This window comes from Erinaceus europaeus, chromosome 9, assembly GCF_950295315.1.
Source record: "Erinaceus europaeus chromosome 9, mEriEur2.1, whole genome shotgun sequence".
Classification (NCBI taxonomy): domain Eukaryota; kingdom Metazoa; phylum Chordata; class Mammalia; order Eulipotyphla; family Erinaceidae; genus Erinaceus; species Erinaceus europaeus.
The window spans coordinates 23,959,043-23,982,598 of NC_080170.1; the positions used below are offsets into that span (position 1 = coordinate 23,959,043).

General features: G+C 40.7%; 1 protein-coding gene, 1 long non-coding RNA gene and 1 other non-coding gene across 4 annotated transcripts in view; 1 reads left to right on the plus strand and 2 right to left on the minus strand.

Moving 5' to 3' along the window:
• Positions 1-2,343: 2,343 nt before the first annotated feature.
• Positions 2,344-23,556, minus strand: part of CPA3 (carboxypeptidase A3) — a 31,764-nt gene continuing 10,551 nt past the window's right edge. Inside the window, exons 4-12 of one of the 2 annotated variants that reach the window (XM_060197545.1) lie at positions 19,844-19,946; positions 19,632-19,733; positions 17,672-17,773; positions 15,559-15,669; positions 14,531-14,621; positions 9,467-9,669; positions 6,672-6,756; positions 2,742-2,904; positions 2,344-2,638 (exon numbers count right to left, since the gene is read on the minus strand). In XM_060197545.1, the coding sequence (XP_060053528.1) occupies positions 2,617-2,638; positions 2,742-2,904; positions 6,672-6,756; positions 9,467-9,669; positions 14,531-14,621; positions 15,559-15,669; positions 17,672-17,773; positions 19,632-19,733; positions 19,844-19,946 (982 nt within the window). In that variant the 3' untranslated portion in view covers positions 2,344-2,616. Of the gene's footprint in view, positions 2,905-6,671; positions 6,757-9,466; positions 9,670-14,530; positions 14,622-15,558; positions 15,670-17,671; positions 17,774-19,631; positions 19,734-19,843; positions 19,947-23,556 lie in introns of both variants that reach the window. The other variant, XM_007518064.3, reaches the window with a different exon arrangement.
• Positions 8,169-16,203, plus strand: LOC132540365 (uncharacterized). The gene is made up of 3 exons (XR_009551540.1): positions 8,169-8,579; positions 9,868-9,961; positions 15,676-16,203. It is a non-coding gene; the product is annotated as an uncharacterized LOC132540365 (long non-coding RNA).
• Positions 13,856-13,961, minus strand: LOC132540572 (U6 spliceosomal RNA). Its single transcript, XR_009551770.1, has one exon. It is a non-coding gene; the product is annotated as a U6 spliceosomal RNA (small nuclear RNA).

Below are 23,556 nucleotides of genomic sequence, written 5' to 3' on the forward strand. Positions count from 1 at the left end.
TCCCTTTTGTTGCCCTTGTTTTATTGTAGTTATTACTGTTGTTATTATTTTTTTAAGAGAGAAGACATATGCTCCCTTTTAAAAAAGTATTTATTTATTCCCTTTGTTGCCCTTGTTGTTTTATTGTTGTAGTTATTATTGTTGTTGTTATTGACGTCATCATTAGAGAGAAATGGAGAGAGGAGGGGAAGACAGAGAGGGGGAGAGAAATATAGACACTTGCAGACCTGCTTCACTACCTGTGAAGCGACTCCCCTGCAGGTGGGGAGCTAGGAGCTTGAACCGGGATCATTATGCTGGTCCTTTTACTTGGTGTCATGTACACTTAACCCACTGCGCTAACACCCGACCTCCTAGTTATGTAAATTTTAAGGTTACAATTTCTTTTTGTCCTTTCTGAGTTGAATAAGTAAGCGGGGATATCATGCTTTCCTTTCTCTTGCTATCTTTACTTTACCATAACAGCTAGAAAGGAATGTCTTCATTAATTGTGTATGTGTCCCTGATAAACCACGGACAAGCCAAGGATGGAAAGCAGAGAAGAAATGTCCTTTGGGGATGTTTCTGATTCTCAGCATGGAGACCTCCATATGCAAACCTTCCATAACAATGTTACCTTCATTTTGCTTTTAACAAATTGCCAGGCTGGGGAGTCAAGTGGTGGCGTACCAGGTTAAGCACACATAGTATGAAGCACAAAGATCCCAGTTCGAGCCTCCGGCTCCCCACTGGTGGGAGGGCCACTTCACAAGGTGGACAATCTGCAGGTGTCTGTCTTTCTCTCTCCTCTATCTTCCTCTCCTTTCTCAATTTCTCTCTGTCTTAACCAATAAGAAAATGAAAAACAAAACAAAACAAAACAAAAATAAGTGGCCACCAGGAGCAGTGGATTCATAGTGCAGGCACCGAGCCCCAGAAATAACCCTGAAGGCAAAAAAGCAAAACAAGCCAAAAAAAAAAAAAATTATCAGGCCGTGTTGAACAGGGTAACGAATGGAACCAGACACATGACCTAGTGAGCAGACCCGTCACCTACACTAGCTTAACAACCACTTCCTTAACTTCCCCTTCCTTTTCTGTGTCTATAAAGCCTTAAAACTCCAGTCTGACAGTTAAATGGTTTTTGGAGACATGGGTCTACCATCTCAGCATCTGAATAAACCAATTTTCCTCTCACCAATCCTTCTTTCTCAGATAGTGGCTTTTGAGTTACAGGCACTGAGCTTTGGCATTCAATAACAAAGTCACTGCTCTGAGTGTCATTGGTCAACACGACTTTTTCTCTTCAACTTGTGCCGTATTTCCAGATTCCCTTGATGTCTACTGGGAGGGCAGGGCTCACAGCTGAATGTAACTGCTTAGAGATGTTGTAAGAGGTGGTTTCTTCTGATGATGGCAGGTGATGTTAGGCTCTTTTAAATTTAATATATGTTAATATATATATATATATGATGAAAACAGGACTGATTGTTACAAGCCCTGAGATTCATCTCTACATACATATGTCACTTCATTTCTTACTAGACCATTCTTTTGTTTTATGAGTATATAAGCAATGTCTACTTCTTCTTTTTTAAATCTTTTTTTTTTATTTATTGGATAGAGAAAGTCAGAAATTGAGAGGGAAGGGGGTGATATGAGGGGAGAGAGACAGAGAGACACCTGCAGTCCTGCTTCACCAAGCTTTGACAAGCTTTCCCTTTGTAGGGAAAGCTTGACAAGCTTTCCCTTTGCAGGTGGGGGCTGGGGGCTCGAACCCGGGTCCTTGAACATTGTAACATGTACGCTCAACCAGGTGCGCCACCACCTGGCCCCGATGTTTACTTCTATTAATATTTAGTTAGGCAAATTTTGTCTTCGAGAAGTTTAAATATCTGTTATTGGATTGATAAGCAGCATTAGCAGATTATCTTTATTCTGTTTTTAAAATATTTTATCTGTTTATTTGACAGAGAGAAATCAAGAGGGATGAGGAAGATAGTGAGGAAGAGAGACAGAGAGATACCCTTGAAGCCCTGCTTCACCACTTGTGAAGCTTTCCCCCTGCAGGTGGGAGTGGGGGCCTGAACCTGGGTCTGTGTGCAAGGTAACATGTGCACTCAACCAGGTGCGTCACCATCTGGCCCCCAGATTATTTTTATTTATTAATTAATTTTATGGGGTGGGACAACGAGGGAGGCAAAAGAACCACTCCAAATATGCAGTATTTGGGTTTAAATCAGGAAACTCTTGCAGGACGTCTTATGGTCTAGCTAGTAAGCCATCTTTCTGGCGGCTGATATTTGATTATGGATGATAATAGGGAAATGTGGAAAATTCAAGTTATTAAAAACAGAGGACACATTTTTAAAGTACTAGAATGCACTTTATTTTTTAACATAGCAGCATGCCAAATGATGAATCTCACAGTGAAAATTTGATCTGGGGAAGCCAAAGTTTTTCATTTCTTTTGGAACGTTCAAAATACTATGTGCTGGCATCAGACTTTACTTGGAGCAAAGAAGACAGTCACAAGCTTTCACTTAAAGCTGTGCTGTACTAATGAGGGTAAATTAAAACAAAGAAACAAGCCAAAAAAAAAAAAGTAGGAGCTCAGTGAGCAAGAAAGGGATGGATTCAGGTGAGGCAAAAGCTGCATCTGAAAAGAATTAAAAGATTACATTCTGGTAAAAGGCACAAAGGTGGGTTAGCTGACTTCTAAACGGAGGGTGATTCTTTAGGAAGCATGTCTGAGGATATACTTAGCAATAAATTTGACAGCGAGCATGGTCTCTTTGCAAGTTGACTTTAATCGAGATTCTGGAAGAAGAAACCCAAATCTGCCTTTGTCTCGGAGCTCAAAGGCAAATGTATGTTTGATGCCCAGGTCATACGCCCAGTCTAAAGAAGAACCAGAGGTCGGGTCTGGAAAACATAAGCAGTAAATATTTAATTAGAAAGAAATGCTCATGAATTCTTGAAATGGAGATTAACTAGTTGAACAATAGCAATGAAAATAATGATCTGTACAGCTAATTGTGGTAATGAATGTGAGTCGTGCTCTAGATAGAGTGTAGAGCAGAAAGCAATCATGGCTTTGAAAGTCACCATTCATTTTAAATATGTGCTGCAATTTCAGAACTACATTTTGCTTAGGCCAGGCTTCTAAACTGAGTCTGTTTTCTGGGTACACATTGGTGTAGGCAGCAGTGGGCTGCAGCTGAAGAAACCAAGTGAAAAGCCACCTGAAAACCTGTACAGAGAACTTAGGTGAAAATGCAGTCTCTCTAATAGCTCAAGTCTATTACTGTCCACCTTGTTAGTTAGGGCAAACTCCTTTTTCTTTTTCTTTTTCTTTTTCTTTTCCTTTTCCTTCCTTTCTCCCTCCCTCCCTCCCTCCCTCCCTCCCTCCCTTCCTTCCTTCCTTCCTTCCTTCCTTCCTTCCTTCCTCCCTCCCTCCCTCCCTCCCTTCCTCCCTCCCTCCCTCCCTCCCTTCCTTTCTCTCTTTCACCACAGCATTGCTCAGCTCTGGCTTATGGTGGTGTGGACAAGTGAACCTGGAACTTCTCAGCCTCAGGTATGAGAGTTTCTTTGCATAACCATTATGCTATCTACCCTCACAGGACAAACTGTTTCTATAGTGAGAAGATAAAGAAAGTTTAAGCCAACTACTTTAATAATGTATTCAGCTCTCTACAGGTCCAAGAAGGATGACTGAGGACCTTGTCGGGGTTGTATTGTTATATGGAAAACTGAGAAATGTTATGCATGTACAAACTATTGTACTTACTGTTGAATGTAAAACATTAATTCTCCAATAAAATAAAAAAGAAGAAAAAATGTATTCAGCTCTCAAGTACAACTTTTCCTATATCAATTAGTGAAATTATGAAATTTCACTAAGGATGTGTTAATTTGTTAAAAAGAAGATTGAAATGGCCAATACTTTTATAGGTTATCTACTCATGCAATTTATACAAGTCCATGCAAATGTTGTAAATATATATATTTTTTGTCTCCAGGGTTATTGCTGGGGCTTGGTGCCTGCACTATGAATCACTGCTTCTGGTAGACTTTTCCATTTTATTGGATAGGACAGAGAGAAATTGAGAGAGGAGGGACCTTGCGAAGTGACCCCCTCCCCCCGCAGTTGGGGAGCCAGGGGCTTGAACCAGGATCCTTGCATGGGTCCTTGTACTTAATACTTTGTGAACTTAACCTGGTACGCTCAGGCCCCTGTTATGCTTTTCATTTACACACTGTACTTGACATCATGGAGGGTGGGTGGTGGTGCAGTATGCACAGATGAAGAAGATGGTATGGAATTGTTTTTTAGAACTCAGAAGTTAGGGGAGTGAAGTCAAAGATGAAAACTAGTAGAGAGAGGACAGAGCAACTGAAGCTCAGACTTGGTACGGAGGAAAGGTGAATTTTATTTGTTATTATTGTTGTGTGCCATCAGGGGGGCCTTGTGCATGAATGGTTTCACCTTTTCCAGGATAAGAGAGGGTTGGGGAATTGGGGTTTCCCCTGGCATGGTGGCACGAGGTTTTAGAAATGCGCTCTACAAAATGAGCTTTCTGGTGCCAGGTGGTGGTGCACCTGGTTAAGCGCACACATTACAGTGTGCAAGAACCCGAGTTCAAGCGCCTGGTCCCCAACTGCAGGGGGAAAGCTTCATGAGTAGTGAATCAGGTGTCTTCCTGTCTCTTTCCCTATCTCTATCTCCCCATCCCCTCTCAATTTCTCTGCCTTTATCCAAAAATAATAATAATAAAAAGATAAAAAACATTATAACAAAGAACTTTCTTTTTAAAAAGCTTTTTAAAAATATTTATTTATTCCCTTTTGTTGCCCTTGTTGTTTTTATTGTTGTAGTTATTATTGATGTCGTTGTTGTATAGGACAGAGAGAAATGGAGAGAGGAGGGGAAGACAGAGAGGGGGAGAGAAAGATAGACACCTGCAGACCTGCTTCACCACCTGTGAAGCCATTCCCCTGCAGGTGGGGAGCTGGGGGCTAGAAACAGGATCCTTGCGTTGGTCCTTGCGCTTTGTGCCACGTGCGCTTAACCACTGCACTGCCGTCCGACTCCCACAAAGAGCTTTCTATATCCCCCCCAACATGACATTAAATACTCCCCCAACTAAGTTCAGTGGGGTCTTAAAATAGAAAAATTAGTCTCGTTTTTCAGGTTCTGAATTTATGGTCTCTGTTCAGTGAAAGCCGAATGTATTTCTTTTTGTTGCTCAACAACAGAACAGCTGGGTTGTGTTAGCTACTAAGCCAAATGGGAAAAAAATATGCACAGTGGTCAAGGTCATAGAGATTGTGATTTTTTTCAAACCTAGAATTGAGCCCTGATTTAGCTAATTACTAGTACTTCCTACTTCAGAGGGTTGCTAAGAGGATTTACTGAGATTGTGAAAATCAGAGTGCCTGATTTGTAAGAAAAATTCAACAAGTGACCACAAATGGTATTTATTATACTGCAGGGCTGGAAAACTAGTGCTGACTTTCTGCTTCTGCAAGTGAGAGTTCGTTGGGATGCAGCCATGCCCAATTTGCTTAAGTCCTATCTACAGTTCCTATCAAGCAAGAATGCTTCAATTAAGGAGCTGCAACAGAGGCCAGTCCTCAGAGAGAACTAACACTACTACTTACTGTCTGTCCCTCTGCAGACAGTTTGCTAACTCCTTATAAAATGAGACTCACACAAAACCCAGGCCAAGAAATCAAAGTCAGTAATTCAAATATGCAAAAAAGACACAGTTTAAACATAGCAAAAATGTAGTAGGAAGAGGTATAGAGACTACCAAATAAAAGACAGGGAGTAGTCCGGGAGGTGGCGCAGTGGATAAAGCACTGGACTCTCAAGCATGAAGTCCTGAGTTCAATCCCCGGCAGCACATGTACCAGAGTGATGTCTAATTCTCTCTCTCTCTCTCTCTCTCTTATCTTTCTCATAAATAAATAAATAAATATTAAAAAAAAAGACAGGGAATGTGAACTGGTGGCCTTTCTTCTTAATTCACTATGCAGGTTACGGACAAACATTTAATGAAGGAGAAGATAAAAGGGACAAGAAACAGCTTGATGTGGCCAAATCTTGCTTACCCACTAGGGCAAAGGTTGCATGTTTGGGGATCAGACCAAGGAAGAAAGAATGTAGTAGACTTAAGTTGCTGAGGACCTAAGTTGGAGGTGAGAGTGTTTTGCAGACACTTATCACAGTGAGATGAGAAATTTTACCCATTGTGTCAGCAACCATTAACTGTGTGGTTAATTAATAAAAAAAAAATAAAGAAAGAAGAAGGAGATGACAAAGAAGGAGGAGAAGGAGGAGGAGAAGAAAAAATAGTCAAATGGTTTAAAAATATTTATCATTCATTCTGATTCTCATTAGTTCCCGTGAGGGTCAGTGATATTGGTACAAAACACAAAGGCGGACAAATTAAACTGTGAATTTGTCTTGATTAGCTTCTATTGCTCTTGTATAGAGAATGATCTCATTTCTCCAAATAGTGGAACCTATCCCTTAGATTCATGTATTACAATTCAGAATCTACCTTGAAACTGGAATATAAATTAGCAACTACAGATGTTTTCACCCTCACTTACAATGTATGCAATAAAATATTTATAATAAAGAATTAGACAAATGGACAATGTAAGTAATAGAAGAAACTTACAAATTGTTGATGCTATTGGGCCGTAGATGTAGCGAGTTTCATATCTAGTTGACAGAACGTCAGTACCAATCTTCGCAACTTTGTTCTGGAGAAAAAGAGAAGTTAAAGAGGAATCACTGCGTAGTATTTAGTGGTTAGTTGGCATTTACTGATCAGACTGAAATCAGTCAAGGAGAAATTAATTTTTACTAAGGTATGTTGCCATTATAGAGTCTCTTTTGAATGTGAAGTCAGTTATATACAGTAGCACCATACTTTATTCTGTTTCTACTCTTCTTCTCCTTTTCCTCTTTTACTTTATTTAATTTAATTTAATTTATTTATTTAATGAAGACAGGCAGAAATTGAGAAGGAACGGGATGATAGAGAGGGAGAGAGACACCTGCAGCCCTGCTTCAACACTCACAATGCTTTCCCCTTGCAGGTGGGGACTAGGGCTTGAACCAGGGTCCTTGTGCACTGTAACACATGAGCTCAACCAGGTGCACCACCACCTGGCCTCCTCTTTTTTCTTTATTTCCTCCATCATTCCCTTCATATTTCTTTTATCCATCTTTCTTTACAAAAAAAAAAATCACACACTCTTTCTTCTTTCTCTCACGTACGTATTTATTCTCTTTTTTGGGCTTCAGATATGTGTGCTGTTTCCCAAGTCAACTTTTCTTCTTTCCTTTGTCTCAATAGATTCTTTATTACAATAGATTCTTTATGGATTTTCTTTCTCCATACCTGAGTTTCACATGCCAAAAGGAGCAGAGTGGTTGCTTTTTATTTACCACAGCACAGCAATCACATTAGAATTTCTCTTCCAGATTGCCATTTTATGACTTTTAATGCACATTATTATTTAGAGCTATGAAAATGCTTATTGGAACAAACTTTAATAGAAGATAGTCACTAGCATATCTATTTGTACTTTCAGTAAAGATATTTGCCTATAAGTAAAATGTTTATAACCAAGAAATACATTAGTGTAGTTGCCATGTAATAACTCATACTTTATTCAGAATAGTTTGTAGTGTGCATCTTTGTATGTCTCTCTATTGACAGAACATATTTTACCTCCGGACAGATTGAATCATATTGCTGTATAGTCACATCAATTAGTAAACTCATGGATGTAGATTTCTTCTAGACTGATTAAGCAGTTAGATCACATATTGCATATATATATATATAAATATATACATATATACATGTATATATATACACATATATTTTTAAAAATTTTATTTCTTTTACAAGAGCACTGCTCAGTTATGGCTTATGGTGGTGTGGGGGACTGAACCTGAGACTTTGGAGCTTCAGGAATGAGAGTTCCTTTGTATAACCATTATACTATCTGCCCCCGTGCTAATATATTTTATTTGTAGTTTATACACAAGTGGTTTTAATGTTACTGTTTCAAATCTCTCTTCTAATTTGAAATTAAATGCTAGTGTGCTGAACACAGTTAACTGAAGTCAAAATAATAATCATGACTTGTTTCTTAAAAAATGATTTTAGGAGACAATGTGTTAAAACAGCTTTTACTGGATGTGTTTATCTGCAACCACCATGGGTTCTGGAACATTGAGCTCCATCTATTAAATATTTTATTTTATTTCCATGGTTGCAAATAAAAACTATTTATCTCTCATCCACACATTAACTCTGCCAATTCTTCTGATTCCCTAAGACTCTCACATAGCAGTGTGGGGAGTGTGTGTGTGTGTGTGTTCTTTTATTGTTGTTGCTGTGGCTTCATTGCTGTGAGTCAACTTTTTCAGATATATAGAGAAAGACAGACAGAGAGACAGAGGGAAAGAGGGAAAGACAACTCAGTGCAGAGGCATCTTCCAGTGGGGTGGGGGCAGGGATCTAACGCGATGGTGATGGTGCTCATGACAAAGCAGGCGCACTCTCCAGGTGAGCTCTGTCGCTGCTCCTCACAGGGTTTTTTAAACACATGTAATAAAATTATTACAGAATGTAAAAGGATGCTCACTAGTGGATCGTAGCTCTGAAAAGATAGTGTGTTCTCTGTGAGGAAACCAAATATATAATGTTCTTTCTTTGGATAGTAAAAAAAAAAGTATCATTTCTAAGTTGATCAGGAGGCTAAAAATAACAATTGAAATCTTGAGGTTTTAACAAATCTTCTCAAATCAACAGACCTCTTTAAAGCAGTTGTCTTAGCTATTCGACTGGTCTTTCTCTGTTCATGATTTAGCGATATGACCAGAGTAAATGCTGAACTACACACAGTGATCTCTGCTGGAATAAAATTCTAGGCTGGATGAGATAGTTTTTTCATTTATTTCTGTTTACTTTATCTTAGCATCACACTAAAAGATTTTATCAACTATATTCTTTATTTTTTATTTTTAATTATTATTATTATTATTTCCCTCCAGGATTATTACTGGGACTCGGTGTGAAGCGACACTCCCCCCCCCCCACAGGTGGGGAGCCAGGGGCCTGAACTGGGATCCTTACGCCCTGTCCTTGCGCTTTGCACCTTGTGTGCTTAATCCGCTGCGCCACTGCCTGGCCCCCCCAACTATATTCTTTTACTAAATGATTAAGTCCAACAAGGTGAACTTCACTAGTCGTCTCAGTGTTACAGGTGCACGAGGATGGAAAGTTGGGGGTAAAAGTGTCCTGCAGACACCTATCACAGGGAGATGAGAAATTATACCCAGGTGTCAGCAACTGTATGGTAAACTACCCAATAAAATGATTTTTAAAATAGGAGGGAAAGAAAAAGGAAACATGTTTCAACCACATAGACCACACGGGTTCCGCCTTCATACCAGGTCCTTGTAGGTAGGAGGCATTTCTGGTGTGTACCCATAGGGAAACAGTAGCATCTGGGAGTAGGAATGCACAGTGATGTAGGCCTTGATGGATTTCAGGTTTCTTCGAATGAAGTCGGTCACAGCTTTTGTCTCTTTCTCAGATTCTGGTGCTGGGCCCCGGTAGAGAGGACTGCATGGGTTCTTGGTCTCAGGAAAAGCTGCGGAGGACACAGTAGATGAGATAGCAGTCTGTTTCCAATCAGTACAACCCCTGCCTCCTCTAAGGTCTTAAACATTTGAGCTTCCTTGGTTTATAAAGGCTGATTTCTGGTCAATGAAGACTTTGTTCATGAAAGTCATCAGGTTTGGTCTCCTGGAATATTCTCTGCCTGGTTTATCTTAATTCTGTTTCCTAGGGTCACAAGAGTAATATATCAGAAGGAACTGATTGCCAGAAGCTAAGTGACCCCCAGTTACAATTCAGTCTGTACTGAAATTCACTCAGGACTGGTATGGATTACCTTTGTTGAGTCTGAGTGTCTCTAACTTGATATAAGAGGCAAGTCTTATTTCAGGAGAGCTGATACTAACATACTCAGCATGCTGGAATTAAGAACTAAAGATTTAACTTTATTATTGGATAGAGATAGAGAGAAATTAAGAGTGGAGGGGGAAATAGGAAGATAGAGACAGAGAGATACCTGTAACACTGCTTCACCACTTGTGAAGCTTCTTCCCTAAAGGTAGGGACCAGGGGCTTGAACCTGGGTCCTTGATCAATTGTAATGTGTGTGCTTAATCAGGTGAACCACTGCCACTGCCTGAGTCTCTCTCTATCTTTTTAAAAATAGAGTTGGGGGGGTCGGGCGGTGGCGCAGTGGGTTAAGCGCATGTGGCGCAAAGCACAGGGACTGGCGTAAGGATCCCGGTTTGAGCCCCTGGCTCCCCACCTGCAGGGGAGTTGCTGCACAGGCGGTGAAGCAGGTCTGTAGGTGTCTATCTTTCTCTCCCCCTCTGTCTTCCCCTCCTCTCTTCATTTCTCTCTGTCCTATCCAACAACGAACAACATCAGCAATGGCAATAATAATAATAACCACCACCACAACAAAGCCAACAAAAATGGGGGAAAAAAAACGGCCTCCAGGAGCGGTGGATTCATGGTGCAGGCACTGAGCCCAGCAATAACCCTGGAGGGGGAAAAAAAAATAGAGTTGGGTGATTAGTGGTTTACAGTATATACTGTTTTTTATACATGTGTAAGATTTCTTAATTTTCTGAAAAGCACTCTCAAGCCTAGCCTAGGTCCTCTTTCACCATCATGCACTAATGAAATAAAATGTTCCCCAATTCCATGGAGGACAGGCAGGTGGTCCGCTGTACCTGCATTTCAGCAAACCTAGGGGACTAGAAGTGTAACCAATGGGGTTGAATCTTTTCGCTAACTAAATTGAATGCACTTGTATCTTGGGTGCCAGTAGCCAACCCCCTCCCGTCTCCCATCCTCCCGTATCTTCAAACTCAGTGGCCAGTCACCTAACTCAAGTTGGACGTGCTAAGATCGACCCAGTCTGGAAAAGAGAAATTTCCCACGAGTGGTCATCCCACTTCCGGTTATCTTGTCCATCTCCAAAACTCTCTCCCTTTACACTGTCTGAACTGGAAGACACTTTGAAGAGGGTTAAACCGGGAACAACTGCTGGCTATGATAACATCACCCCAGAACTCATTCTTAACCTGGGTCCCACGGCAAAGAAGTGGCTCACTTCATTCCTGTCCCACATCTTGGAATCTGAGTCTATGCCCAAAGTTTGGCGTCGTGCGAAGATAATAGCGGTTTTGAAACCAAAGAAAGACCCAACACTGGCCGCCAGCTATAGACCAATTTCTCTCCTCTCCGTGTGTTACAAACTCCTTGAGAGGCTGCTTCTGTCACGTATTTCTCATTTTACAGAGAAATTCCTATCACCCGCCCAAGCTGGTTTCCGCCCAGGAAGATCTACCTGCGAACAAGCCCTGGCCCTCTCAACTTACATTGAAAATGGATTCCAGAAGAATTTAAAGATGGGTGCTGTCTTTGTTGATCTCACAGCAGCCTATGACACGGTCTGGCACCGTGGTCTCCTAGTCAAGATCTCAAGATGCCTGCCTCCATGGGTGGCCAACACTATATCGTTTCTTCTCCAAAACAGAAGATTCCAGGTGCATCTGGGTGACAAGTCTAGCAGATGGAGACTTGTCTCAAGTGGCCTCCCCCAGGGCTCTGTTCTGGCTCCTACGCTATTTAATATTTACATCAATGACCTCCAAGAAACTTCTTCAAGGAAGTTCATCTACGCCGATGACATCTGCTGTGCAACTCAGGCATCAAAGTTCGACATCCTTGAGGAAACACTCACTTAAGACATGTCTCTGATATCTGATTACTGTAAAAAATGGCGACTAATCCCTAGCACTGCAAAAACGGTATCATCTGTTTTCCATCTACACCATGCCTCGGCCTCGCGTGAGTTTAATGTGCAGCTTGGCGTTACGAGAATCCGGCATGAAGCCCAGCCAGTCTATCTTGGCGTTACTCTCGATCGCGCCCTGTCATTTCACGAACATCTCATAAAAACTGCAGCAAAGGTGGGCGCGAGGAATAACATCATTGCAAGACTGGCCAGCTCCTCATGGGGCGCGAGCGCTTCAACACTACGATCATCATCTCTGGCATTATGCTATTCCACTGCAGAATACTGTGCCCCAGTATGGTTCCACAGCCCCCATGTCCACTTGGTCGATTCCAAATTATATTCCTCCATGAGGATAATTTCTGGAACCATCCGTTCCACCCCGGTTCCATGGCTGCCAGCTTTTAGCAACATCGCCCCGCCAGATATTCGTCGGGATGCGGCATCATCTAAGTTCATTTCCCACGTCTACGCTTGACTGGACCTGCCAATATACGCAGATATCTTCGCCCACCCTGTCCAACACTTGACGTCTCGTCATCCAATCTGGTCCCCTACGCCTACACTGAACTTCTCTGTTCCAGTCTCTTGGAAACAGAGTTGGCAGTCAGCTGAGGTAAAGAACAAACCCCTTATCACAGACCCCTGTAAGCGTCAACCCGGCTTTGACCTAGCACGTTATGATTGGGCCCTCCTCAATCGCTATCGAACAGGCCATGGCCGGTGCGCCGCTATGTTCCATCGCTGGGGAGCCAGAGACGACCCGAACTGCCCCTGCGGCTACAGACAGACTATGATCCACACAGTCAACGACTGCCACCTCTCCAGATTCAAAGGAGGTCTTGAAACTTTACATCAGGCTCAACCTGACGCTGTTGACTGAAGAAGGGCAAACACTAGAAGAAGAAGCAAACCTAGGGGACTAGAAATGTAACCAATGAGGTTGAATCTTTTCGCTAACTAAATTGAATGCACTTTTATCTTGGCAGTCCTGATTGGATGTGGAATATGGCCAATCCGCCTCATCCTTGGTCTTACCTGATTGGTGCACCTTGTAACCACCTTGTAACCAATTAAAGTGTATCTTTTTCAAAACCACCCAGTAACCAATCAATGCATGCTGCCTGGTTTGAAGGGTATATAAAAGGCTTTTTAAATCAGGTGAGTAATCTGGGGTGGCAGGAGTCCGGTAGATTCCGCTGGTGTAATAAAGTATCTCCCTGTCTTCCACATGGTTTTGGCTTCAGACTTGTACTTTGCATCTGCTACACCTGGAGCTGTAACAACCTTGAGCTGTAACACTCAGAGCTATCGTTCTTAAGCTGTAACATTCAGAGCTCTAACACGTGGGGCTGTTCTGAGGATATATATATTTTTTTACGTAACACTAGCACTTGAATCCCCCTTTGTTCTCTCAAAGTCTTTATATATTTTGTTTCCCTCCCTCCCTCCCTTCCTCTCTTCCTCTCTTCCTTCCTTTCTTTTTAATGTTGGCACTGGGGAATGAATTTAGGGTTTCACACATGCATGATACTTTTGAGTGGATTCCCCAGACCCAATAGTTGCATTTTTTATGAGAGAGAGAGAGAGAGGAGGAGGAGGAGGAGGAGGAGGAGGAGGAGGAGGAGGGGGAGGAGGACTTATACTACAGAACTCTCCTACCATTCACTGAGCTTCCCTTGGTGCCATGTGCTTCCACTTGGTACTGGGGTTTAAATCCAGGGAGTCATGTCCAATAAGATGTGCACTATACCAGCTAAGCTGGCTTCTAGCCCTCAAGTATTGTTCCCAACAACATCTGATAAAGGAGAGCGTTGCAAACAGGTAAGTTCTTGAAGGGGCATGTGATAGTCATATTCCTGTAACCGCTAGCTTCATCTGACGTTGCAGGTTTCTGTGGTCCATCAATTTTGACATGCTCTTTGCCATATATATGTGTATGTGTATGTATATGTATATTATGGAATGCTTCTCAAATTTGCATGTCATCCATGTGCAGGGGCCAAGGATGTATCGTCTCTGTATCGTTCCAGTTTTAGTATATGTGCTGCCTGCCTCACATATTTCATACATGCTCACTAAATATCTGAAGAACTATATGGATGTTGGCTTTAACTGCCAGTATTTCTCCATTTTGATCAGGCCAGGAAGAGGAGGGGCATGAGATCTCACTTCAGATTATGTGATTTCTTATACTTCTGGATTGTGCTGATCGTGCAAGTGATATATTTATTTTGAAACATTTATTTACTTATTTTTATCGGGGGGGGGGAGAGAAAGAGAGAGAGAGGGAAAGAGAGATGGACCAGAGCACTGCTCTCTGGTACTAAGGTCTGAACCTGGGGCCTCTGGGGTCTCAGGCATTTTTAAGTCCTGTCCCCTAACACGAGCTATCAACTGTCCCCCAAATAAGAGATGGTTTGTATCCTTCCCTTTTCTTCATCCAATACAACAAAACATTCTGTGTCTGCATTTCTATGCCAGTGAGGTTTCACTCTCATTTTTACAGAAAAGAAAACTAGTACTTACACAGGGAATCCTTTTCCTTTCTGAAATCATTGGTTTAGCTAGATTCAGTGACTAAACACTCCTGGTAGCTTGTCTCCTAGAAATCAAGTCTGCTACTCACCATTCCACGAGACATTAAAGTTCCTATTGAGGTCAGTGCCAATGCACTTGGAGTTTTGGTTCTTGGAACGATTTTTTCTCCACATGCGGTTCTGCAGGATGGAATGAAGTCAGTGTTTGTACCCACACGGTTTGCATTCCTCAATTTGATCATTTCGAATTCTCTCTGCAGGTGCCGGTATCTTTATTTGCAACCTACCTGGTTTATGCGAGGAGCCTCATTAAAAGAAAAAAATTGTTTTCTAATAATTTGTAATATCCTTAAGACATTTGTGTTTTTATAGTAATAGTCTATCCAGTCTTGATAAAGTAATTCAGTTAGTTTTTTTTTCAAATAAACTCGATTAGTTCTCAGTACTAGAAAATAGTCAGCAATATTCTGAAATTGCCTATAATTTAGATGATAACTTTATCCCATCTTTCACCAATTATAGATTCATATATGATGCAGGTCAAGTTGTATTTGTTAGAGTATAATTTTCATGAAGGAATTTGATGCTATAGTGTCTATTTGGCTAGTCAGCATTAATCTTGGCAACAGCAGGGCAGTACATGATCCTGTTAAAACACATATTTGTGTCACTCTTTTATTTATTTTTCTAACTATTCTGCCTCAGATGCCATGCTGATGGGGTCCAGTGGCATTTGCTTTGAAATCAATGTGTCCATGATGCTCATAAGTGTCTTAGTATTTACTGTCACTTCTATTTTACACTATTAATTTAGCTGGGATATGCTTTGTCATATCATATAACATACACTTGGCTTATGATTGCTGCTTTTTCCCCCTTCCCCTTCCCCACACTGTTACCTTCGGCTGCAAACATTTCATATGATTTCAAGAACATATATGCCACCAGGAAACATGCTTGCTTTTGTCTGAAATTGATATATATATTTTTTTCACAGATAGGCTTTTCTGAACTGCAGTGAGCTGGTCTTACCAGCCTTGAACTTCATGCCTAACAGTGTGCATCAGAGTCAGTAAACACATTATCTCAGTGCAAATGGGCAACAACATAGCAGTACCTTTGTCCAAGTCCAGATATACCCATCAACATTGAACACTGGGAGAACATAAAAATTCATTCGGTCTAGGAGTTTGGTCATGATTTTATTTCTTCCATATGTTTTGGTCGCCTGTAGGAGGTTGGAAAGGAAATAAGCATCAGTGTGAAGTTTTGTATCCAGGTGGAAAGCTGCGGTCACAACCACTTCTCAGATCATTTGTACAAGATCATGTGATTTCAAACACATGGGCCCTAAACTCCAGAAGAATAATTGACCCAGATAGATATCAGGAAAAAAAAAAAGACACTTCTTCAGGTCAGAAAAATTAATCGGACTAAACATTCTTAAAGGAATCATTTAATTCTTGAGAATTGTAGCAATCCAAATGTAACATGAAAGATATATTTTATAGGAAGAAATGAGGCCCAGTGAAAATTTGGCTGTATAATTTGTATAAATGGATTATTTCCCTCACATCCTTTAGGTAAATTGAAATTGAGTCTAAACTCACCAGTATTTCTCCATTTTTATCAGGCTTGGAAGAGGAGGGGCATGAGATCTCTATTCTGATTATGTGAATTCTTGTACTTCTTGATTGTGCTAATTGTAAAAGTGATATATTTATTTTAAAACTTTTATTTTTTTATCAGAGAGAGAGAAAGAGAGAGAGAGAGAGAGAGAAGGATAGAGAAGAAGGAGGAGGAGGAGGAGGAAAGGGGTGGGATACGGAGTTCTGGTGGTGGGAGTTGTGTGGAATTGTACCCCTCTTATCCTATGGTCGTCTCAGTATTTCCATTTTATAAGTAAAAAATTTAAAAAAATTAGTTATAAAGAGGATTAAATAAAACTGATCTTAAAGGCCAGGTGGTGGTGTTCCTGGTTGAGTGTGCATGCTACAATGCACAGGGACCTGGGTTCAAGCCCTTGGCTCCCACCTACAGGAGGAAAGTTCCACAAGTGGTGAAGCAGTGCTGTCTCTCTATTCCTCTCTGTCTCCCCACCCCTCTCGATTTCCACCTGTATCTACTGAAATAAATAAATAAATAAATAAATAAATAAATATATATATAATCATCTATTTTAAAAAATAGCTCAAGCAGGGGCCACGTTGTGGTACACCTGGCTGAGCAAATACAGTACCTGGTACAAGGACCCAAGTTCGGTCTCCCAGCCCCCAACTGCAGGGGGGAATTTTCATGAGCAGTGAAGTAGTGCTGCAGGTGTCTCTCTTTATCTCCTTCTCTATCTCCACTTCCCGTTTTATCAAATAAAATATGTAAATAGATATTAAAAATAGCTCCAGCATATTTAGCTCCAACCAGTCAACTTAAAAAAAAAAATCACCTTGAACTGGAATGTCTCTGGTTATCTGGATTTTCGATGGCTATCTATAGTCTCTGTTATTATTCCGGAACCATGTCTTCAAGATGCTTCTGGCCTGGAGCCAAGAGACTTGGGAACCCTGTGATGCATGTTTCTTTATGGGTTGAATATGGGGAGCTCTCTGCTCTCAGTGGGAAGAGCTGCAACAAACACTAAAATAAATCAATTCTTCTAGTGAATACCCTTGCCTAGAAAGCCATGGTCATACAGGTTTCATCAGTGTCTTGTGTATTCAAACTGACAGAACAGCAAGGCTGGAAAATAAGTGGTCAGATTACAATAAACACAGAGTGAGAGGAGATACTAAACCTATAAACTGGACTCGCCTGTAATACAACAGAGTTAGTGTTACCTTGGAAAGGAAATACTAAGTATGAAAATTCTGTGGCTTAGCGAACTATTTAAACAGGAACTGAAGACCTGTGATTTGAGCTTATTGGAGAAAAGCCAAATTAGTAGGTCGCGATAGGAAGAGACTTTCACATTTTCCATACTTAAATACAGTAAAAACTATCATATCCCCCCCCCCCACACACACTCCTAATTTCATGCCATCTAACATTAAAGAAGTATTCAGAAAGGTGCCAGTTTTGCGCAAACTGAGTAAAATCCAGAGCATTTATTTCCTGACAATGAAATATGGGCTCCTCTACTTACGTGGAGCTGTGTTCTTCAGCTAGAAAGAAGTCTTGCTATGCTTTGAAGTGCCAGGAAGTTGACAATTGAAGGTGAATCCTGATTCACTTACCTGATAGACAAACCACTGGCAGAATGCTGGGGAGACCCATTCTCGTGCGTGAATGCCGCAGTCCATAAAGATCGCCTTTTTGCTTTCATCCTTTCCCCCAATCTGTTTGAACATAACCTTGAGAGACTATTTTGCACAAACACACACACTACCAATCCTTTGTTGTCAGACAACTCATTCATATTCTTCTAGCACTTCTTCCTCCGCCTCCTGTTGAATGAGTCTGTGTGCACACAGATTGTTCTCAGGGAGGATACTGGCACACATTCTCACATTACTAGATATAACTCACACTCTATTATATGCTATAGCTTACAAAAAAATTTCCTAGTATCAGAATTGCTTTCAGGGCTTGAAAAATCACGGGTTATTGATGTTCTTTATTGCTACTATGCTTTAGCTTCAGAAGCAGATTACAGGGTTGCTTCTGTTGCTACCACTTCCTCTTAATTTTCTAGCTTCATAAACCAGAGATTTGTAGCCTAGAGTTGAGAAAAAGACGCCATCACTGTGTTTGCAGTGGAGAGTGGTTGAATATCTAGAGGTCTGGCACTTCCAAGAGAACTGAGATGTGCTTTGGGTGGTTAGAGAGAATAAATGAGTGGGGGCTCAGGGAGGGAAGGTCTTCCCAGTTATTAGGGAGATGCTTCAGAGAGCAATATCTTAATATAAAATTCTAGCAACAGCTGAATGGCAATTGTTAGCTGGTTATAAAAGGAAATGCTCCATCATCACGGTCTTCAAATACCTCACTTACTATTCTAAGATCCTGTGATCCTTCAATTTCTATTTAAAAAAAATATCTTATTTATTGGGGCCATGCAGTGGTGCACTTGGCTGACTAAACATATTACCTACCACATGCTAGGACCTTGGTTTAAGTCCCTGATCCCTGCCTGCAGGGAGAAAACTTCACAAGTGGTAAAGCAGCACTGCAGGTATCTTTCTGTCTCTCTCTCCCTCCATCTCTCTCTTCCCTCTTAAATTCTCTCTGTCTTTATCCAATAAATAAGACAGAGAAATAAAGAAGGAAGAGAGAGATAGAATGAGGGAGACAGCATAATGATTATGCATGCCTGAGGCTCTGAAGTCCCAGGTTCAGTCTCCAGCACCACCATAAATAAGAGCTGAGTAGTGCTCTGGTAAAAAAGGAAATACTAATAAAAAAGACAGGAAGAGAATGAGAAACACCTGCATACCATTTCACCACTTGTGAAGCTTTCCCCCTACCCCTGAAGGTGGGGACTAGGGATTTGAACCTAAGACCTTACACATGGTAACGTGTGTGTGCGCTCAATTAGGTGTGCCACCGCCCAACCCTTTTCCTTTCTAATTTCTTCATGATATTATCGATCAGTTCCTTTGAATTTCATTTTATCCATAAGGACATGTTAAAATCTTGTGGAAGAGATGTAGGATCTGATGACTTTCTGTGTCCACTGTGTCTAATAAAATGTTTTATTTAGGGGACTTCTTTGGTTTCACCTTAAACCACTTGTCGATTCTATTCTTGAGTGGCCACTTGGAGGTTAAGATTTAAAAGATAAGCTTTTCTGTTTTAAGATTATCCAATTCTGTGACAAAGTAATTTTTTAATTTTTTTTTTTTTGCCTCCAGGGTTACTGCTGAGGCTTGGTGCCTGCACTACAAACTTACTGCTCCTGGCAGGCAGGCAATTCTTTTCCCATTTTATTGGATAGGACAGAGAGAAATTGAAAGAGGAGGGGAAGCTAGTGAGGGCAAGAGAAACACAGGCACCTGCAGACTTGCTTCATCTCTTGTGAAGTGACTCCCCTGCAGGTGGGGAACTAGGAGCCTGAAACTGGATCCTTGGGCAGGTTCTTGCACTTTGTACTATGTGTGTCTAACTGGGTGTGCCACCCCTGCCCTCTGTGACAAAGTAACTTTTAAAATAAAGCTTATGGACAATAATAAGAGACAGTAGTTTTTGGATTTTTACCTTGAGAATGTACAGAGGATTATCTTCAGCAGTTGCTCCGATTTTAATACGAGAGACAATTTCAGGACGCTTATTCACCATTTTTTCAGTCCAGGCAACAATCTTTAGAGCAAAACCAAATTTGATGAGTTATAATAAGAGAAAATGAAATGACAGCAAATGTGAAGGGTAAATGGTTGAAGTACAACCTTTCTTTTTTGCTTTTACTATACCTTGTCCCAATTATTGTATTTTGCATAGCTGTGTCTACCTGGACTTTCTTCCTTAATGTCAAACTGTTTCTCAATCTCTTCTTGCAGATCATGAATCAAGATTCTGTTTGGCAGGGGAATGACAAAATACACATTTAGTGGAGAAAGGAAAACACAGCTGCCTTTCATTGATAGTTATTTTCTCTTCCCTTTCCTCTTAGATCAAGTTTGCCCTGTTTTTCTAGCTGGGCTTTTCTCCCTTATCTTCTTAGACATTTTTTGCTTAAAACATTTTTTTAAATTTATTTTTTACCTCCATGGTTATTGCTGGGGCTTGGTGCCTACACTATGAATCCACTGCTTCTGGAGGCCATTTTCCCCCAATTTTTTCGATAGAACAGAGAAAAAGCGAGAGGGGAGAAGTTAGAGAGAGATATAGACACCTGTAGACCTGCTTCATTGCTTGTAAAATGACCCTCTTGTAAGTAGGGAGCCCAGGGCTTGAAATGGGATCCTGGCACAGGTCCTTATTCTTTGTACTATGTGCACTTAACCTGATGTGCCACCGCCTGGCCCCCTGTCTTTTGCTTTTCTTTTTCTTTTTTTTTAATTTTTAGTTATTTATCTTTTATATGTATTTATTTTCCCTTTTGTTGCCCTTGTTGTTTTTCATTGTTGTAGTTATTGTTGTTGTTGTTATTGATGTCATCATTGTTAGATAGGACAGAGAGAAATGGAGAGAGAAGGGGAAGACAGAGAGGGGGAGAGAAAGATAGACACCGGCAGACCCATTTCACTGCTTGTGAAGCAACTCTCCTGCAGGTGGGGAGCCGGGGGCTCGAACCGGGATCCTTATGACAGTCCTTGCACTTTGCACCACGTGCGCTTAACCACTGCACTACCTCCCGACTCCCTTGCTTTTTTTTTTAACTAGAACTCAGTTGACCATTATGCTAGTTTCCAGTCACATGTAGCTGTGGGGCAATTAAAATGGAGTTTCTCCATGATTATAGTCCAGGTTTGAGCCCAGCCCCTACCACACTGGGAGATGTTTCATTGCTGTGATTTCTCTTTCTCTTCTTCTCCCTCCCCGCCACCTTTCTCTGAAAAAGCTGACCTGGAGTGGTGGTGTTCTGGCAAAAGCAAATAGACAAAGCCAAAAAGTGATTGGGCCCGACAATGGTGCACCCAATTAAGTGCACATAGTAGGAAGTGCAAGAACCTGCTCCAGGATCCTGGTTTGAGCCACCGGTTCCCTACCTGCAGGTCTGCAGGTGTCTATCTTTTTCTCTTCCTCTCCATCTCCTCCTCCCCTCTCAGTTTCTCTCTGTCCTATCCAATAAAATCGAAAAAATGAGAGAGTCCGCATAACAAATACACAGCCTCGACCAAGTAGATTAGAAGCATCCAATAGCACAGCTATATACAAGATACTGATACTGTACAGCAAACCCTAACAAAAGGACTTTTCAAAGTTAACCCAATTACCAAATAATGTGATGATAACATTAACTATCGATTGTCTTTTTGAACCCTAAGACAGCAGGAACCTCACATCTCCACTATAGAGCCTCTACTTCCCCCAGTCCTGGAACCCTTGGATAGGGCCCACTTTCCCGTATGCGTCTCCCAATCCATACCAAATAATATCGCGTCTGCCGATCACAACCTAACCAACGCAACGATTGCCACCTCAACATGCTTCACCTCAGACTGTGTCCAGAGACTTCACGTGTGGAATGACAACCCTTCAGCTTCATTACTCGGGTGAGACCTTTCCTTTTATAGTACACTCTAATTTCATCTCAGGTGGTTCACTTTCTAACAAAGTCCCATAACCTAGATATACACCAGTTTCTGTGAGAGAGAGCTTATGTTCACACGTATCCATAAACTACTGCAAAATATATATACCTGAAAGCAGAAGTACACTAGAGTTTGCAGTGAGTACCTCCCTAACACTTCCTCTCCACTATTCCAAGCTTGGGATCCATGATTGCTCAACAAATTGTTTGGCTTCGTATGTTAACTCTCTTTTCAGTCACCAGGTTCCAGATGTCATCAGGATGCCGGCCAGGCTTCCCTGGATTGAAGACCCCACCAATGTGTCCTGGAGCTCAGCTTCCCCAGAGACACACCTTACTAGGGAAAGAGAGAGGCAGACTGGGAGTATGGACCGACCAGTCAACGCCCATGTTCAGCGGGGAAGCAATTACAGAAGCCAGACCTTCTACCTTCTGCAACCCTCAATGACCCTGGGTCCATGCTCCTAGAGGGCTAGAGAATGGGAAAGCTATCATGGGAGGGGGTGGGTTATGGAGATTGGGTGGTGGGAATTGTGTGGAGTTGTACCCCTCCTACCTTATGGTTTTGTTCATTAATCCTTTCTTAAATAAAAAATTTAAAAAAACAAAACAAAACAAAACAAAACAAAACAAAAAATCGAAAAAATGGCTACCAGGAGCTGTGGATTCCTAGTACTGGCATAGAGTCCCTGTGATAATCCTGGAGACAAAATAAACAACCAGGAAAACCAAATCAAACTATACTTAGTAGATTTTAATATTGAATACAATATCCCCTTATTTGTTTTTTAAAAATATCTTGAGTAAGTATCTCTTTTTATTTTTAAAATTTTATTGATTTATTTGATGGAGACAGGAGAAAATCGAGAAGGGAAGGGGAAACGGAAAAAGAGAGATAATCTGCAGACCTGCTTCACCACTTGAGAAGCTTCCTCTCTGTACTTAGGGACCAGGATCTTTGAACCTGGGTCCTTGCACACTGTAATGTGTGCATTCAACTTGGTGCACCACCACCCAAGACCTCACATTTTTATTTTACATGAATTTCCCCCTGAATCATTTTATAAATTATTAGAATTATTAGAAGGAATGAACTTTTGATGGGAATTATCATATTACAAATAATTAAGACAACATTATTAACAAGGAAAACCATTGGCTTGTGTTTTTGATTCTTCAGTAAAATGTCTTATTAATTTTATGAGTGACTTCTTTCCTGCTAACTATTGGAATTTACCTCACTACTTACTATTCCCACTATTAATAATTTCTCATTGGTTATTACTTGTAGATTAAGAAATTGCTTTGGTTATGCTCATCTATCATCTACTTTATTAGTTTAAAAGCATTTTACATCCAGCAGGGGTAGATAGCATAATGTTATGCAAAGATACTTTCCTGCCTGAGGCAGGCTCCAAAGTCCCAGGTTCAATATCCTGCACCACCATAAGCCAGAGCTGATTAGTGCTCTGGTAAATGAAAAACAAACAAACAAAAAAACATTTTACATCTATGAATTTATTAGCTTTGTCTCTTGGACTTTCTGGGTAGCTATTTCTACTGCATTATGCTTTCAACATTTCTTCTTGTTTTCTGCATTCACTAAACTCTCTAAACATTGAAAAAAAATCATAGTGGTGAAATCGAGTGTCTTTTTTTCTGATTTTAAACAAGAAAACCTGTCTTTCAATATTAAGTGTAATATTGATACCATTTTGTGGTTAATAATGTAGAGCTATTGACATGATCAAATCACTTTTGTTCATTGCCTTATAAATGCATAGATTTTTATCACTAAATATTTTAATATATTATTTTATAGTCATAGTATGTTTATATAATCCAGATAACAAAGATCCCCATTTTTAAAAGAGAAATAATTCTTTTTAAATTTTATTTATTATTATTTTATTTATTTAAAAAAGGAGA